Below are 19,971 nucleotides of genomic sequence, written 5' to 3' on the forward strand. Positions count from 1 at the left end.
ACCCTGTTTCTTATAACCTCTCAATATAAGCCAATGCCACAGAATAATTGACTATGAATTATGGGATTGATTCAGGTTAGGTAGCCTTAATGAAATAGGATTTTAACTCTGTAAGGTTAAGACTTTATAAGATAAAACCATATGATTTCAGGCCAGGCAAAGAGCAAATCCAAGGTACAGAGGCATAAAAATGTATTTGGGTGTATAATTAGTATTCTTCCCTTTTCCCTCCACTCTCATCACTCCCTCTCAACAGTTAATACTGGACCATACTTTCCAGAAGTAGTCTTATGTAATTGTCTATTAAGCCCACTCCTGGATGTCACTTTATAGATATTAACTTTTTCCATTCATGAGCTGGTGGTTAATATTACTAAAAATTCCTCATTTCTGAAGTATGTTTTATTTTTCTGTACAGTGACTCCTCACTAAATTTCCTAGAGCTCTTAAGGAGCCTTTGAATGGTACTTTTTAGTTTTTATATGCACAAAAGGAAAGAAATATAAAGCAGATTTAAAGTGTGTATTTTGAGAGATGAATCCAATCTCATTTTAGAATTAGACTTTACATATAATAAACCTCATAAATATTTTGATGTCTATATTTCAAAACTTTCTTTTAAAAAACAGATCATATCTGAAGATATTAGTGAATTACAGAAGAATCAAACTACAACTATGGCCAAAATTGCACAATATAAGAGGAAACTCATGGATCTTTCCCATAGAACCTTACAGGTAGTAATTTGGAATTTTTTTTGAACATTTTTTAAGACTGTTTGACAGTGCCAAATATAGATTTTTGAAATAGAGAAAAACACACTGAAAGAAGTATTAGTGATTTGAACTGAAAGTACCAATCTTTCTCAGTAAAACTTAGAAGATGGAGAAGTCTCACAGGAGTGGGTAAAGAAAGTAAGTATATTCTAAAATTTACCTCTTATTGAAGGGTAGAAGCAGTGAAGACGTAAGTCATCCTGGTGCAAAGAAAACATGTAGCAAATCACTAACATCTAATTTTCATAAAAGTAGTAGGAAAAAATATTTGATTTTCAGTGTTAGAAGAAAAGGGGCTGTAACTATTAATAAAAACAACAGGATGAAAAACAATAGAACTTCAAAATTGACAAGAGGGAATAAAAGCATGAATAGCAACAAAAACTGAAATTATAAACTATCATGGGAACAGAAATACTACCTACCAAAATCAATGGTATAGAGCAAGAGCTATATGGCAGAGTAAAATTTATAGCTTTTAAGCCTTCATTTTAAAATACAAATGCAAAAAACAAAACCTAGTACTCAAGAAGTTAGAAAGACTATCCAGAAAAGCCAATAAGAGAGAAATAAAGATATAAAATGAGTGAAACAAGAAAACCATAGTACAAAAAATAAACTGAAAGCTCTTTCTTTGAAAAGATCTTTAAAATAGCTAAACATCTTATGAGACTGAAGAAGGAAGAGAAAAATTAGTAGTGAGAAAGGAAATATTCCTATAGATAACAGAACAGAATGAGAAAATATTGCATGCAATTCAGGGCAACAAATTTGGGAACTAGGGAACAGCTTAATTTTGCTGATTTCAAATATGCTAAAAACTCATCTATAGAGACACAGAAATCTTAAATAGACAAATACTATAGAAACAATTGAGAAACTTACTAAAGATCAGCCATGAAAAATACCAAAGCCAGATAGTTTAATTGCTGAACTTTGTCTAACCATTAAAGAGCTAATTCCAAAGTTACTATTCTAGACAAAAGAAAACATAGACCATTTCTCCATTTTAAAAAATCACTTTAAAACAAAATTCACCAACCGTATTACCACTCATTTAAAGTACACAATTCAGTGGTTTTTAGTCTAGTCTGTGCAACATTGCCACAATTTTAAAACATTTTTGATCACCCTAAAAAGAAACTCCATCCCTATCAGCAGTCACTCTCCAACAATTTCTCACCAACCTAGGCAACCACTTCATGTCTCTCTGGATTTGCCTTCTGGACACTTCATATAAATGGAATCCTGAGATACGGTCTTTTGTGACTGGCTTCTTTCATGTAGCATATGGTTTTCAAGGTTCATCTATGTTGTAGCATGTAGTAATATTCCATTATATGAATATACATTTTTACCCATCAATTGATAAACATTTTGGTTGTTTTCCGTTTAGCTATTATGAATGTTCCTATTAACATTTGTGTATGAATGTTTGTGTAAATGTGTGCTTTCATTTCTCTTGGGTACATAAACCTAGGATTAGAATTGCTTGGTTCTTTTTTTTTTTTTTAAGATTTTACTTATTTATTCATAGAGACACTGCTAGAGAGAGAGAGAGAGGCAGAGACACAGGCAGAGGGAGAAGCAGGCACCATGCAGGGAGCCTGATGTGGGACTCGATCCTGGGTCTCCAGGATTATACCCCGGGCTACAGGCGGTGCTAAACCGCTGCGCCACCGGGGCTGCCCCTAGAATTGCTTGGTTCTGTGGTAACTCTATGTTTAACTTTTTGAAGAACTGGTAAAAACTTTTCCAGAGTAGCTGCACTATTTTACAGCTGTTTTTGTTACCCCCAAATAAAAATCTATTAATAGATACTTCTAATAAATAGAGATACAAATTATGCTAAGTGAAGAAAGCCAGATTTAAAGGCTATATATGACATGATTCCATTTATATTATGTTATGGAAAAAGCAAAACTAGAGAGTTAACAGATCCATCCATAGTTGTTGCTAGGGGAGGTAGTAAGGAGAGAGGAGTGACTACAAGGAATAAATGGAAATGTTCTCTATCTTGATTGTGGCAATGGTAACATGACTTTGTCAAGATTCATAGTAACTGTACACCTAAAATGGGTGAATTTTGTTTTGTGTGGATTATACCTCAGTAAATCTGACCAAAAACAATAGAAATGCAGTAGTTTTAAATGAAATATAAGCAAAAAGATTCCGACTATTTATTAAATCCTAAAGGAATAAACTGTGACTAAGTAAGGTTAATTTCAGGAATGCAGGGTTGGTTTTTATAACAAGAAATCTTATCAGCATGTAACTTATTATGATCAACACATTAAAGGAAAAAACATGATAAAGACTTACCAAACTGAACAGCAAACATTCAGAGAAGCAAAGCACTAAAATCACATTTCAGAAAGTAATATCCGATATTATTCAGTGTTATCTTGGAAGTTTTCATAAATATAATGAACAGGTAAGTAAGTAAACTAACTTAAACATTGGAAAAGATTATCTTTTTGCTATTTGCGAGTGGCATGATTGTGTATCTAGAAAATTCAAGGAAAAAAGCACAGATTATAGCTAGATCCAAGATAAATGTACAAAACCCAGCATTTTTTTTATACTATTAGTGGATATAGGAAGATATTCCATTTACTAGGAGGGAAAAAGTTGTCAAATACTGAAGAATAAATTTATGAGGGAAGTAAAAAATGTGGATTTAAAGTCTTTGCAAATAGACCTATAAACCATATTCTTAGAAGATTTACTATTCATTTTATAAGGTTAAAAATTACAACTTTTAAAGGCTTGATTAAAGTCTTTCAGTTTATAAAGTGTTTTGAGAATAGCTTTTGGTGGAACACAAATAGAGGGACTTGCCAGATTTTAGTACCTATTTTAAAGGTTCTTCAACAAATCAATGTGGGATATAAAGACAACAGAACAGAATAGAGAATCCAAAAATAAATGCCAGTATATCTCAAAATTTGGGATGACAAAGTGGTGGTGGTATCTCAGTTCAGTTGGTTTATTTAATAAATAATACTAGAGTAACTGGCTGTCTGGGGAAAAAATGGACTGTTCTGTCTTACCAGAGACAAAAATAGCTGGATTAAAGAGATTTAACTCTGTAAGAAATTTTGTGAAGCTACACGTACACCTGTAAGGATTGGAGAGATTTTTGGCCAGAAAGCCAGGAACTATAACCCAAACTGGCTATGTAATTAGAAAGTTTTCTGTAGCAAAAGATATCAGAAGCCATAGTCATGTGACAGCTATCCGAAAAAGAAAACTGGATTTGCAAATGGCACTAACTATTCATATTATACGAAGAGATCCTTTAATTTTTTTTTTTTTTTTTTAAATTGGGTAAGGAACATTTCTTTTTTTTTAATTTTTTTTTTAATTTTTATTTATTTATGATAGTCACACAGTGAGAGAGAGAGAGAGGCAGAGACACAGGCAGAGGGAGAAGCAGGCTCCAAGCACCGGGAGCCTGACGTGGGATTCGATCCCGGGTCTCCAGGATCGCGCCCTGGGCCAAAGGCAGGCGCTAAACCGCTGCGCCACCCAGGGATCCCGAGATCCTTTAATTTTGACCAAAAGAGGAAAGAATACGTGAAGGCAGTTCATAGAAGAGCAGGTGCAAAGTAGTTAACTATTAAAAGATGCTCCTTTAACTTTCAGGGAAGTACACTTTAAAGAAAAAAATGTAGGCTCCATTTACACTCATTACTTTGGGAAAAATTTAAACTTACTGCTGATTGGGATGTGGGGAAAAGGGTACTCTTCATGTAGCTTATGAATTTAAATTGTGAAACAGTCTAGCAGCTTCTTTTAGACTGAAAACATGCTTTTAAACCCAGCAGTCTCATTCTTGGGGGTATCAGCAAATCTATGTATAAAAACTGTTTATAACAGTATTGTTTATACCAAAACTACAAACAAAATATATACCTCTTAATAAGAAGAAGAACTGAATAAATTATTGGTTATTAATGCATGAAAAATTATGCAGGCATTAAAAACAAATTAGAGGCATTATCAATATGCTAAATGTAGACTGCCAAATAAAAATGGCAGACCTAATTCAAATCTCGAACTGTTAGGATTCTTGCTGTATTGTTAGTGTATTATTCAACTTGTTTTCTTTCGATAACTAATAAAGTTACTTACATAATTAAAAAGAGAATCAAGATTCTGTTGATATTGTTGGTGGATTTTCTTTATATAGGTCCTAATCAAACAGGAAATTCAAAGGAAAAGTGGGTATGCCATCCAAGCTGATGAAGAGCAATTGCGAGTTCAGCTAGATACAATTCAGTGTGAGCTGAATGCACCTACCCAGTTTAAGGTAGGTATTTGTAAGATCATAAAGCTAGAATTTGCTAGTCTTCAAAAGGGAATTTTGTATACTGGTTTTTATTATTAAGTTTTTTGTTCTCTTTAATCAAAACTTCCTTTCTAAAGTAGATGCTTAATGATGATGTTTCACATAACAGGGAGAATTAGAAAACTTTATTAGAGTAGTAACCATCTTTTTTAAAAAAGGAGATTCTCTCTGGTTGCCTGGGTGGCTCAGTTAAATATCCGACTCTTCATTTTCCACTCAGGTCATGATCTCAGGGTCATGAGATTGAGCCTCTCCCTGTCAGGCTTCATACTCAGCAAATAGTCTGCATGATATTCTCTCACCCCCCAGACACATACACACACATGTGCACATTTTTTTTTTAAGATTTTATTTATTTATTCATGAGAGACAGAGGCAGAGACACAGGCAGAGGGAGAAGCAGGCTCCCTGCAGGGAGCCTAATGTGGGACTCGATCCCAGGACTCCAGGATCACGCCCTGAGCCAAAGGCTCAACCACTCAGTTCAACCACTGAGTCACCCAGGTGTCTGCACACTCTCTCAGATAAATCAGTCTTTTTTTTTTTTTCCCTAAAGATTGTATTTATTCATAGAGACACACACACACACACAGAGAGAGAGAGAGAGAGAGAGAGAGGGAGAGGGAGAAGCAGAAGCAGGCACCATTCAGGGAACCTGACGTGGGACTCGATCCCGGGTCTCCAGGATCATGCCCTGGGCTGTAGGCGGTGCTAAACTGCTGTGCCACCGGGACTGCCCTCAGATAAATCAGTCTTAAAGCAAAAAACCTGTTGTTAGCAATTGTAATTTGACTTGGTCTTATATTTTTAGGGCCGACTAAATGAACTGATGTCCCAGATCAGGATGCAGAATCATTTTGGAGCGGTCAAATCGGAGGAAAGATATTACATAGATGCAGATCTGTTACGAGAAATCAAGCAGGTAAGTGCACTAAGCACTAGAGTGCACTTTTAAAAAGGTGAATTCACATCCTTTAGGTTTGCTATTACCCAAAAAACACAGTTGTTGACAAGGATGTGAATAAAATACAATCTGTGTGCATTTCTGGTGGCAATGTAAAATGGTGCAGCTGCTGTGGAAAACAGTTCCTCAAAAAATTAAACCTCTGTCTACCATATGATCCAGCAGTCGTTCTGTAGTTCTGGATATATGCCTGGAAGAACTGAAAGCAAACTCAGATGTTTGTACACCTATGTTCTTAAGCCAAAATGTGGAAGCAACTCAAATGGCAGATTGAATAAATAAACTAAATACGGTATATATACATTGTGGAATATTATTCAGCCTTAAAAACAAAGGAAATTCTGATAGTACAACATAGATGAATCTTGAAAGTATTATGCCAAGTGAATTAAGCCAGTTTAAAAGGACACATATTGTATAATTCCACTTTTACAGTATGCCTAGCATAGTACAATTCATAGCAGCATGGTGGTTGCTAGGGGCCTGAGGGGAAGCGGGATGGGGAATTAGTATTTATTAGTATTTAGGAAGATGAAAAGTTCTAAAAATTGTAGTGATTGTGCATACTATTGAACTGTATACTTTTAAAAATGGTTAAAATAGATATTTCTGTTTTGTATATTTTTACAATAAAAGATGAATTCAGTTATTAGAGGTACCAGAGTCCCCAAGGCACTGCTATTCAATGGGTAGGTGATAGTGGCAGCAGCAACAGCACCCGAGAGGTCATTAGAGATGTATAATCTCAGTCCTTACTCTACCTACTTAATCTACATTTTATTTAATGTCCGTGATTTGTAGTACATTAAAGTTTGAGAAGTAACTGCTCTATGTCCTATATTCCCAACCTGTCCACATATTAATTGTGATTATGTAGAGATATGGATCCCCCTCAGCCCTTAGGGGAGGTTAGGAGTGGCCAGAACCACTCCAACCACTTTTAGGCTCCTCTCGTTTGAAAAATTTGGAAAGTACTGCTCTAGCTTATTTTTCTTAGTGTAAATAGAGATTGATTTAATGAAAAATAACCATTGACTGTACATAAAGATATCAAATTTGTAGAACATATTAGGACGGTTGGTGTAGCCCTGAGGATTTTAGATGGTTACATTTGGCATCCACAAATCCAATTTTTTATTATGTGCTTTAGAATGGATATTGTCATTTTATACAGCTAAAGACCAATCTGGCTCCTAGATTCTTGGGAACTGAGGTATACGTACACTTGATTATATTCCATTGTATATACCTACAATAAAATTAGCTGAGAAGATCCAGCATATTGAGGTGAAGAACCATATTAAAGAGTTTATGCAGTACAATCTGGGATAAAACAAACACCTACCTAAAACAATGAAAAGCAGTATATTGTTTTGGGATTGAATCACATCTCATCACCTAGTTTATGACCTTAAGCAAGTTTCTTACCTGCATCTCAATTTTTGTATCTGTGGCACCACAGACCGCCTAAAAGAATTTTTAAATAACTTATTTAATACCCATGAAGCTCTTAAAACTGCTTTAACACTTGAGATACTTAAAAATGTTTGTAATTATAGTTAACACCATTATCATAATATACTTGAAAAGTTTGTTTTCAGAATGATTATTTTGCTAGTCATCTATATTTGAGTACCTTGCACTCTTCTTAAATACAAAATCTGCATCTTATAAAATTTACATCTTCTGTAAAGTTTCTTTTGAAGACTATTGTTCGTTTTTTTACAGTATGTTATAGGTCATAGAAATGTGTTTGCAAAAGATGTAATATGAATGTTTAAATATGCACATGCACTGTATTTAGGGCAGCTATTAAGTGCTGTGTTGCTAGTAAAATAGTGGAAAAAGTCCTTATTCCCATGGGTAGCTTGCAGTTTAATTTTAATAGATAAATACATTAATATATTTTTAATTCCTTCTAGCATTTGAAACAACAACAGGAAGGCCTTAGCCACTTGATTAGTATCATAAAAGATGACCTAGAAGATATAAAGTTGGTAGAACATGGATTGAATGAAACCATCCACATGAGAGGTGGTGTCTTTAGTTGACAGCTCACAAACCTATGTGAAGGGTTTGTGAAATGTTATCTTCATGCTACATCAGACCTTCCGTAAGAATGAAACTGACCACACGGAGGGAAAAAAGGAAAACAATCCTCTCCTGGCTTTTGAGGAGGTTACTGACAATTTTCAAATCTGAAATGACGTCCACTTCACAGCTCTTCAAAGATAGCCTTTGAAAGATTTATACCTGAAAGCTGTTCTTTACTGTAATAAAGTACATAAAAGTACATAATTACCAAAAATATGTACCATTGTACATTTTGATAACAGCATTGTTCTTAAAACTAATCAGTGTTTAATGATTATTCTCCATTGAGCCTGTACTCTGCTTTCCATAACAAGGAAATATGAAATACCTACTTGCACGTAACAAAATAAACTGTGTAACTACTTGGTTATTGGAGCTTTGTACTTCAGAATGTAAATGTACATCAGTTTTTATATATTTGTGAATTCATCTGTGGGAGGAGTAAAGGAAATCCAAGAGTATTTAATGATTAATGTGGTTTTCTTTTCATTCTGTAAAGATCTGAAAATATATTTTTATATTATTTTACTTATTTGGAATTTACAGAACACAAGTGATTAGGATATAACAAAATTACATTTTATCATTTTTGCCACTTTTTTGTTTTTTAGGTCTTTATTTCTAAAAAAAGATGAAAGTTTAAATAAATTGATTGTACTTTTATATAATTCTGTCTGATGCTTTATTTGGCTCTGAGAGAGTAACCATTAATGTCCTCATAAATATTAAATCATAATCACAATTCAAGGATTTCAGTCTTAAGTCTGATTTTTTCCTCCTATGGAGAATGTATCAATGCTGATGTATTTTGACTAGGTTATGGCAGATAAAACATTTTAAGTATCATCTAAAGAATTCCCTAGGGGCACCTGCGTGGCTCAGCGGTTGAACGTCTGCCTGTGGCTCGAGGCGTGATCCTTAGGGTCCTGGGATTGAGTCCTGCAGTGGGTTCCCCACAGGGAGCCTGCTTCTCCCTCTGCCTGTATGTGTCTCTGCCTCTCTTTCTGTGTCTCTTGAATTAATAGAATCTTAAAAAAAATAGTAATTCCCTAATGTATCATTAGTATTTGTAAACACTAGAGAATCTGTATTAGACATCATAATGTGAAAGTGATTTATCAGATTTTCTGACTACAAACTTCACACCTGGCCTGCATGTTGGCCCTGCCTATAATGCTTGAACTTTGCATTTCTTTGTAATGGTTTGGCTTGTAATGAGAGGTGTTTTGAGAAGCAGGCCTGTGAATCTTGCTGTTACGTTTACGAGGATGGTGAGGAGTATGATAAATATCTAGAGGTCATCCTTTCAGATAACCACTGAAGGAATTTGTTCAGTTGCAAACTGGGTAACAGTTGTGTAGGAGACTGGGAACTTTAAAAAATGACTGGTTCTAAGCTGCTAAAAGTTTGCAGCCACTTTTGCCAGGCTGATGGCATGCAAACTTGTTATATGCCCTCTTCCATCATACTTTCCTACTCAACTCACTGTTGCAATTCCTATAGTGCTGGAAGAGAAATTTCTTTTCTTGAATTTTCTCCTTGGCCCAGAAAACAGGCAACCTCACATCTTTCTCTTCTGTGTAGCAGAGTATAGGAGTTCCTGTCCCTTTGTACACCGTTTTACAGTGGAAAGAGTTGTTGGTCTGATGAGGATTTTTACTTGAGCCATATATGCCAGTGCACAGATTGCTAATACCATGTTCACTTCTCACAGCCTTTCATTTTTCATGCTCTGATACTTTTAGGATCTGCCTTTTAAAGACTGACACAGCCTCTTGTTTCAGTCCCACTGACTGCATGTGTTAAGGCAGGCCTATCAACTTTGTTCATGTAGCCGTTTTAGATAATTGGACCCGGTCAAACAATAGGTGTGACCAGAGCAAGTAAGTGGATGGGTCCGTGGATAGGTAGGAGGGGGAAGGACCCACTTTGGCCTGAGGATAAGGTTGTGTTCTCCAGCACTATTATAGAAGTTCTGTGTTTAATCTTCAACTAATTTATCTTCGATGGCTAACAGTTCTTGTGGATAGCCCACTCAAAATTCTGACATGAAGAATGGTAAACAGAATTGAAGCAACTAAGACTGCAGGTAAGATCGTGAGGATGCACCTACATATAATACTGACATATAACTGACATATAACTCTGACAATGACCTCAACACTAGCAGCACACCTCTTCCACGGCCAGAGATATAAAAAAACCACATTAGAAGGGCAGGGGAGGCAAAGATGCAGTTGAGAATCAAACACCTAGCATGATTACCCATAAGCAGGAGGGATAATTACAGGTCTTCCTTAGCAGGGGATCTGATCTCAAAAGGGCACCCCCACCCACCCTAGAGACATGCACTGGGAAGATGAGCTACCATAACACCTGGCTTTGAAAAATCCGCAGGATTCATAACCAGGAGACCTGGAGGGCAATAGGAAACTGAGACTCCTCTCTTAGAAGGGTCAGAGCACTGTATCAATGGGTTCAAGAGCAGCACAGAGGTAGCAGTTGAAAGTGTCTGGCTTATACATGAAGATTTATTGACTAATTTTAGGGTATGTTCTGGAGGGTATGGATCTGTGGACATTCTCTCCATGAACAGATCTGCTAGTGCCCCACATCAGGCTCCTTGCTCAGCAGGAAGTATACTTCTCCCTCTCCTCCCACCGCCCCCCCCACTCGTGCTCGCTTGTGCTGTCTTTCAAAAATAAATTTAAGGGAAGGGACAGAGAAATATCTTGCAAATGGATGCCACAAGAAAACCAGGGTAACAATATTTATATTGGACAAAACAGACTTTAAAACAAAGACTAACAAGAGACAAAGAAAGACACTGTAATAATAAAAGGGATGACCTAGTAAAAGGATATAACAATTTTAAATATTTATGCACCCAACATGAGAACAGTGCAGTACATAAAACAGTTAATAACTAACAAATAATAGTAATACTATAGTAGTAGGGGACATTAGCACCCCACTTACATGGATGGACAGATAGTCCAAAAAGAAAACCAACAAGGAAACAGTGACTTTGAATGACAAACTGAACCAGATGGACTTAATGTTATTCAGAACATTACTTCTTAAAACAGCAGAATACACATTCTTTGCAAGTACACATGGAACATTACAAAACATCATATATTAGGCCACAAAACAAGCTTCAGCAGTTAAAAAAAAATCAAACCCATACCATACATCTTTTCTGAGCACGATACTATGAAACTAGAAATCAACCACAAGAAAAAAACATTCAGTAAAGTACTTAAAACAATCCCATTTACATTTGCACCAAAAACAATAAAATAGGAATAAAATAACGAGGTAAGAGATGTGTATTCTGAAAACTATAAAACACTGATGAAAGAAATTCAAGATGATGCAAAGAAATGAAAACACATTCCAGGCTCATGGGTTGGAAAAACAAATATTGTTAAACAAATATTGTTAAAATCCTACACTACAGATTTTTTAAGATTTCATTTATCTATTCATGAGAGACACAGAGTGAGAGAGAGGCAGAGACACAGGCAGAGGGAGAAGCAGGCTCCACGCAGGAAGCCCAATGTGGGACTCGATTCCGGGACTCCAGGATCATGCCCTGGGCCGAAGGCAGGCACTAAACCACTGAGCCATGCAGGGGACCCCCCCCCAATACTACAGATTTAATGTAACTCCTATCTAAATACTTACAGCATTTTTTCACAGAGCTAAAACAATCCTAAAATTTGTATGGAAGCACAAAAGACTGAATAGTCAAAGCAATCTTGAAAAAAACCTGGAGGTATCACATTTCCCGATTTCAAGTCTCATTACAAAATGGTAATAATTGGGATCCCTGGGTGGCGCAGCGGTTTGGCGCTTGCCTTTGGCCCAGGGCGCGATCCTGGAGACCCGGGATCGAATCCCACGTCAGGCTCCCGGTGCATGGAACCTGCTTCTCCCTCTGCCTATGTCTCTGCCTCTCTCTCTCTATCTCTCTGTGACTATCATAAATAAATAAAAATTAAAAAAAAATTCAAAATGGTAATAATTAAAACAGTATGACATAAAAAGAGACATACAAGATCAATGGAAAAGAACAGAAAGTCCAGAAATCCACAATTACATGGTCAATTAATCTTCAACAAAGGATGAATGAATATGGGAAAGAGTCTCTTTGACAAACAGTGCTGGGAAAACTGGACAGCAACATGCAGAAGAATGAAACTCGACCACTTTTACCACACACAAAAATAAAATGGATTTAAGATCTAAATGTGAGACCTGAAACCATTAAAATGCTTGAAGAAAGCATCCACAATAATTACTCTCATATTGTATCGGCTGTAGCAACATTCTCTAAGTATATCTCCTGAGGCAAGGGAAAGAAAAGCAAACATAAACTATTAGAACTTCATCAAAATAAAAAACTTCTGCATGGGAAAGGAAACAATCAAACTAAAAGCCAACTTACTGAATGGGAGAAGATATCTGCAAATGATGCATCCAATAAATAGTGTATCCAAAATATATAAACAACCAATCCAACTCAATACCCAAAAAATCAACCTGATTAAAAAATGGGCAGAAGACATTGAACAGACATTTCTCTAAAGTTGACATCCAGATCATCAGCAGACACATGAAAAGATGTTCAACATCACTCATCATCAGGGAAATGCAAATCAAAACCACGATGAGATATCATTTCACACTTCAGAAAGGCTAAAATAAAAAACACAAGAAACAAGTGTTGATGAAGATATGGATAAAAAGGAACCCTCTTGTTCTGTTGGTGGGAATACAAATTGGTACAGCCATTGTAATAGTATGGAGGTTCCTGAAATTAAAAATAGAACTACCTTATGATTCAGAAATTGCACTACTGGGTGTTTACCTAAAGAATACAAAAACACTAATTCAAAGAGACATGTGCACCCCTATGTTTACTGCAGCATTATTTACAATGGCCAAATTATGGAAGCAGTATAAGTGTCCATCAATATATGACTGGATAAAGATGAGGTAGTATATACACACAATGGAATACTATTCAGCTGTGAGAATGAAATCTTGTCATTTGTAACATGGAAGGATCTATAGAGTATAATGCTAAGCAAAATAAGTTACTCAGAGAAAGACAAATACCATATGATCTCACTCATGTGAAATTTAAGAAACAAAACCAATGAACAAAGGAAAATTCAAAGAAAGACAAACCAAGAAACAGACTCTTAACTATAGAGAACAAATTGATGGTTACCAGAAGGGAGGTGGGTGCAAGATGGGGGAAATAGAGAATAGGGATTAAAGAGTACGCTTATGATGAAAAAAAAATGATTAAAATAGGTAATAAAATGAAGGCTGTAAGAGGGACAAGGGTACTAAATAATCATAAAGGAATCAATCCAACAAGAGGGTGTAACAATTATACACCCAACATGTAAGAACCTGAGTATATAAAGCAAATATTAACAGACCTAAAAAGGGAGAAACTGTCCCTGATACAATTAGTAAGGAGACTTTAACACACCACTTACATCAACAGAGAGATAATCCATACAGAAAATCAATAAGGAAACTGGCTTTGAACAACATGGATTTAACTGATATATACAGAACATTCCATCCAACAACAGAATACACATCCTTTTCAAGTGCACAGGAAACATTTTCCATAAAATATCATGTGTTAGATCACAAAACAAGTCTCAATAAATTTAAGGTGACTGAAATCATATTAGTATCTTTTCCAACCATAACATTATGAAACTGAACTCTGTTACAAGAAAAAACTTGAAAAAACACAACCATGTGAAGACTAAACAACACACTACTCAATAAACAATGGGTCAAGAAATAAATGAAAGAAGAAATAAAAAAACACCTTTAGACAAATGACAATGGCAACACAATCGTTCAAAATCTTTATGATGCAGCAAAAGCAGTTCAAAGAGGAAAGTCTATGGTGCTAAACCTATTAATCAAGAAACAAAAAAAATCTCACACAATCTAACCTTCACCTAAAGGAACTAGGAAAAGAACAAAGCCCAAAGTTAGTAGAAGGAAATAATGAAGATCAAAGCAGAAATAAATAACATACTAATAAAGAAAATAAAAATTAATGAAACTAAGCTGTTTCTTTGAAAAGATAAACTGATAAACTTTTAACCAAACTCATCATCATCAAAAAAAAAAAAGAGGTCCCAAACAAATCAGAAATGAAAGTTACAACTAACACCACAGAAGTACAAAGGATTATAAGACACTACTATGAATAATGTGTATCAACAAATTTGACAACACAGAAAAAAATACATAAATTTCCAGAAACATACAATATTCCAAGATGGCATTAGGAAGAAACAGAAAATGTGAAGAGACCAATAGCTGGTAACAAGACTGAATTGGTAATCAAAACACTCCTAACATCAAAAGTCTAGGACCAGATGGCTTCACAGGTGATTTCTACTCAACAATTCACTTTTTTTTTTAAAGACTATATTTATTTATTTGACACAGAGAGAGAGCACAAGCAGGGGGAAAGACAGAAGCAGGCTCCTCACTGAGCAGGGAGCCTGATGCAGGGCTCAATCCCAGGGTCCTGGGACCATGACCTGAGCTGAATGCAGATGTTTAACTGACTGAGCCACCCAGGTGCCCTCCACCCAACATTTAAAGAAGAGTTAATACCTATCATTTTCAGCTATTCCAAAAAACAGAATAGGAAAGAATGCTTCCAAATTCATTCTATGAGACCAGCATTATTCTGATACAAAACCCAACCAGAGGGATCCCTGGGTGGCGCAGCGGTTTGGCGCCTGCCTTTGGCCCAGGGCGCGATCCTGGAGACCCAGGATCGAATTCCACGTCAGGCTCCCGGTGCATGGAGCCTGCTTCTCCCTCTGCCTATGTCTCTGCCTCTCTCTCTCATTCTGTGTGACTATCATAAATAAATAAAAATTAAAAAAAAACCCAAACAGAAACATTAACAAAAAAATTATAGATTAATATTCATGATGAACATAGATGCAAAAATCCTCAACAAAATATTCACAAACTGAATTCAACAATACATTTACAAAGGATCATTCACCAAGATCAAGTGGAATTTATTTCAGGGATGCAAGAACAGTTCAGTTTTAACAAAATGAAGGATAAAAATTCTATGAGTATTTCAACAGATGCAGGAAAAAACATGCGACAGAATTCAACATCCATTTATGATAAAAATTCTCAACAGAGTTGGTAGAGAGGGAACATAACCCAACATAATAATAGGCCATGTATGACAAGCCTATAGCTAACACAGTCAAAAGCTGAAAGCTTTTCTTCTAAGATTAGGAACAAGACAAGGATGTCCACCCTCACCACATTTATTCAACATAGTACAGGAAGTCCTATGGATCAGACAAGAAAAGGAAATAAAGGCACCTACAATAGTAAAGAAGAAATGAAACTATCACTATCTGCAGGTGACATGACACTATATAAAGAAAACCCTAAAGACTCCACCAAAAAAATATCAGAATAAATTATTTAGTAAAGTTTCAGGATAAAAAATTAATATACAGAATCTGTTGTTTCAATATATGAATAAGTATGTAAACGAAATTAACAATCCTATGTATAATTGCCTCAAAAAGAGTAAAATACCAAGAATAAATTAAACCAAGGAGGTAGAAGACTTGCACTCTGAAAACTATTAAGATAGTGATGAAAGAAGTTGAAGATGATACAGATAAACAGAAAGATATTCTGTGCTAATGAACTGGAAGAATAATGTTAAAATGTCCATACCAGGGATCCCTGGGTGGCGCAGCGGTTTGGCGCCTGCCTTTGGCCCAGGGCGCGATCCTGGAGACCGGGATCGAATCCCACATCGGGCTCCCGGTGCATGGAGCCTGCTTCTCCCTCTGCCTATGTCTCTGTGCCTCTCTCTCTCTGTGTGTGACTATCATAAATAAATAAAAAAAAAATAAAAAAAAATGTCCATACCAACCAAAGAAAACTACAGATTTGGTACAATCCCTATCAAAATGCTAATAGTATTTTTCATGAACTAAAAGCAAATAATTCTAAAATTTGTATCGAAAAACAAAATACTCCAAACAGCAAAAGCAATCTTGAGAAAGAACAAAGCTGGGGTATCACGCTCCTATATTTCAAACTATATTACAAATCTATCATGTTAAAAACAGTATGGTATTGGCATAAAAAAGATACATTATCTATTGAACAGACTAGAGAGCCCAGAAATAAACTCACATTTATATGGTGAATTAATCTATGATAAAGAAGGCAAGAATATAGAAGAGAAAGTCTCTTCAATAAATGCTGCTGGGAAAACTGGATAGCTACACCCACACACAAAAATAAACTTAAAATGTATTAAAGACCTAAACATGAGACCTGAAACCATAAAACTGCTTAAAGAAAACAGAAGTGGTAAACTTCTGGACATTGGCCCCAGAAATATTTTCCTGGATCTGTGCCTTCAGACAAGGGAAACGAAAGTAAAAATAAATAACTGAGACTACAACCAATGAAAAGGCTTTTGGAGGGACACCTGGGTGGCTCAGTGGTTGAGTGTCTGCCTTTGGCTCAGGGTGTGATCCTGGAGTCCTGGGACTGAGTCCCACCTTGGGCTCCCTGCATGGAGCCTGCTTCTCTCTCTGCCTATGTCTCCACCTCTCTCTCTGTGTCTCTTATGAATAAATAAAATATTTATGACACACAAAAAAGTTGCTTACAAATAAAATCTTAAAAAAAAAGCGGCTTTTGGATAGCAAAGGACTATCAACAAAACAAAGGCAACCTACAGAAGGGGAGAGCCTATTTGCAAATTACATATCCAATGATACCCCAAAAATATAAAGAATTTGTATAACTAACGAAAAAAATAAACAATCTGATTGAAAATGGAGCAGAGGATCTGAATACGCATTTTTTTACAAAGAGGATATACTGATGGCCAACAGACACATGAAGAGATGCTCAACATCACTAATCATTAGGGAAATGCAAATCAAAACCATAATGAGATAGCACCTCACACCAGTCAGAATGCCTAGTCTAGTACCAAAGAGACATTTAAGAAGTAAGTTCTGGTGAGGATGTAGAGAAAAGGGAACACTTGTGCATTGCCGGTGGAAATGTAAATTGGTACAGCCAATATGGAAAACTATGGAGGTTCCTAAAGAAATTTTAAAAAGAAATACTATATAATCCAGTAATTCTACTACTGGGTATTTAGCCAAAGAAAACCAAAACGCTAACTCGAAAAGATATATGCACCCCAAGTTCACTGAAGCATTATTTGCAATAGTCACAATATGAAAGCAACCCAAGAGTCCACTGATGGATGAATGGACAAATAGATTGTGGTACATTATGTACAAGAGAATATTACTCAGCCATAAAGAGAATGAAACCTTGCCATCTGTGATGACACAGATAAACTAGAGGGTATTATGTAATTCAGTCAGACAAGGAAAAACAAATACCATATTATTTCATTTATATGTGCTATCTAAAAAACAAGACAAATGAACAAACAAAACACACAAACAGACCCATAAATACAGAGAACTGGTGGTTGGGTGGTTGCCAGAGCAGTAGGGAGATGGGTAAAATGGATGAAGGGGATTAAGAGGTACCAGCTTACAGTGATAGCTGGTAACTACACTTATTGGGGTAAGCACTTCATAATAGAATTCTTAAATCACTGTTGTATACCTGAAACTAATATACTTCAATTAAAAAGTTTTAAAATAAATATAAATAAGCCAGATTGGGGGGGGGATGTGTAGACTACTTTTTTTAAAAAGCACACTGAACCCATTAACACCTAGTTTAGATTTTAAGTAGTTTTTCTCTTATCTTTCAAGGTGGACTTAAATCGTTTTGAAACACTGCAAAATGTAATAAATAAGTGCCTGTTACCAAAGCTCATGCCTAAATCAGTCACTATTCAACCACCACAATACCTTGGGAAAAAGGATACCATATGGTATAATCTCATTTTTTCCTTGCTTACTTAGCATATACATTCATTCACTACTGTCTTCTTTCCTGGGTTAATATGAGATTTAACTTAGGGACAATTATGTAAAACACTTGGTAAACACTCATGTTTACAGAAACATAGTCTTTATTTATCAAAGGAAGATGAAGAGATGAGGGGTGATACTATTTGAAGTCAAAGTCTGATCTTTCAAAGATAAGTAAAACTTTAAAATTCTAATTCAGGAATTAAATTCATGTTAATCACTAACAGTACTAGATATTTTAGTATCTAACAATTCTAATTAAATTACATCCAATAATCTTAAAGTCTTTTATTGAATTCAATCAGGAATACACAGTGCTTTTTGCAACCATAAATTAATATAGAAATAAATGAAAAATGAATTCTATGACATATCTGGACCAACTCTGAATTTGCAAAGTAAATAAATACTCAGTTCTCATTTTATCAAGTGACTCTGACCAACAAGTGAAAAATACATCATTCCTGTTGGTTTCCTGTGGGATCCCTTGAGTATATATATATTTTTATTTTTATTTATTTATGATAGTCACACAGGGAGAGAGAGAGAGAGGCAGAGACACAGGCAGAGGGAGAAGCAGGCTCCATGCACCGGGAGCCCGACGTGGGATTCGATCCCGGGTCTCCAGGATCGCGCCCTGGGTCAAAGGCAGGTGCTAAACCACTGCGCCACCCAGGGATCCCCCTTGAGTATATTTTAAGTAAATAAAGAATGTATTAGACTACAGAGCAACAAAGAGATATACAGTGGAAGCACTGATTAAAATGATGGATGTCCCCAACGGTGGAAAGAGCATTTTGCCAGAAGATGCAGAGGGATGGATTTTGGGACCTGGGACCGGAACTGGACCTGGAGCTGTTAATGAGAACACACAGTAATTGACACATGTCATTTTTGTATCTGAATTTCATCCACCTACACCATTTATCCTTAATATGTAGACATTCAAGTTGAGTTGCAAACTTACCTAAATACTAACTAGAAACAATGTTGAAATAAATATAGTTCATGAGATTTCAGGCTATATTTTCATATATTATCATCAGGGTGTGCTGACATAGGTTTTATCTAAGATTCCACAGCCTTTTTAATATCTATGTAGACAAGATACTTTTGCTGTTGTACCAATTCTCTAGAGTTCCTTACAATTTTTTGTTTCAATTTCTGTATATACATGCAAGGTAAATTTTAATTCTGTGCCTGTTTCAAGTCTACATTTCATACGTATTTGCTAATAGCTACCAATATGAGATTAAATATAGCTGCATTTTTAAACACTAATTTAAAAAAAGTTATTTCAATTTTTTCCCTCCACACATGAAACACTGGTCTGGAGGAAACAGCTTCCCTTTCATCTGAACTAGTGAAGAGAGACAGTGGAATCCATCCATGTGAGGATGATCTGTTTCACACTGCCCTTAACTGAATTATGGCTGTGTTTTGGTTTAGACTGTAAAAGGGAGAACTGGGAAGTATCCAAATGGGATCACCACTCAGATTTTAAGAGAAACAGCCAATAAATTTTATAAGTCTTTAACTCTTTATTATCAATTCACTTGCCATAATTATAAACATGCAGTTCTATGAATACAGATGGGGTGCACTCATACATTAGTTTGTTACTATAGAGCAGTGGCTCTCAAGGGAGTAGTACTTCTTCATAACAGGCAGTCATAATTTGTCAATCACAACAGTGCAGTAGAAGTAAAAGGCTAAATATCTTGCAATGCTCTGGACAGTGTTTGTACAATG

At 35.7% G+C, this 19,971-nt stretch overlaps 2 protein-coding genes across 7 annotated transcripts in view; one reads left to right on the forward strand and one right to left on the reverse strand.

Annotated features, from left to right (window-relative positions):
- Nucleotides 1-8,938, forward strand: part of NUP54 (nucleoporin 54) — a 32,243-nt gene extending 23,305 nt beyond the window's left edge. Inside the window, exons 9-12 of the mRNA XM_055313079.1 lie at nt 630-737; nt 4,972-5,091; nt 5,942-6,052; nt 8,017-8,938. Of these exons, the coding sequence (XP_055169054.1) occupies nt 630-737; nt 4,972-5,091; nt 5,942-6,052; nt 8,017-8,145 (468 nt within the window). The 3' untranslated portion in view covers nt 8,146-8,938. The remainder of the gene's footprint in view (nt 1-629; nt 738-4,971; nt 5,092-5,941; nt 6,053-8,016) is intronic.
- A 9,222-nt stretch (nt 8,939-18,160) lies between these two features.
- Nucleotides 18,161-19,971, reverse strand: part of ART3 (ADP-ribosyltransferase 3 (inactive)) — a 31,490-nt gene continuing 29,679 nt past the window's right edge. For 2 of the 6 annotated variants that reach the window (XM_055313224.1, XM_055313225.1), the window contains exon 11: nt 18,163-19,074. In XM_055313224.1, coding sequence (XP_055169199.1) covers nt 18,941-19,074 — 134 coding nt within the window. In that variant the 3' untranslated portion in view covers nt 18,163-18,940. Of the gene's footprint in view, nt 19,075-19,971 lie in introns of all 6 variants that reach the window. The other 4 variants (XM_055313223.1, XM_055313227.1, XM_055313228.1 and 1 more) reach the window with 4 other exon arrangements.

Source organism: Nyctereutes procyonoides, unplaced genomic scaffold, assembly GCF_905146905.1.
Source record: "Nyctereutes procyonoides isolate TBG_1078 unplaced genomic scaffold, NYPRO_anot_genome, whole genome shotgun sequence".
NCBI lineage: Eukaryota > Metazoa > Chordata > Mammalia > Carnivora > Canidae > Nyctereutes > Nyctereutes procyonoides.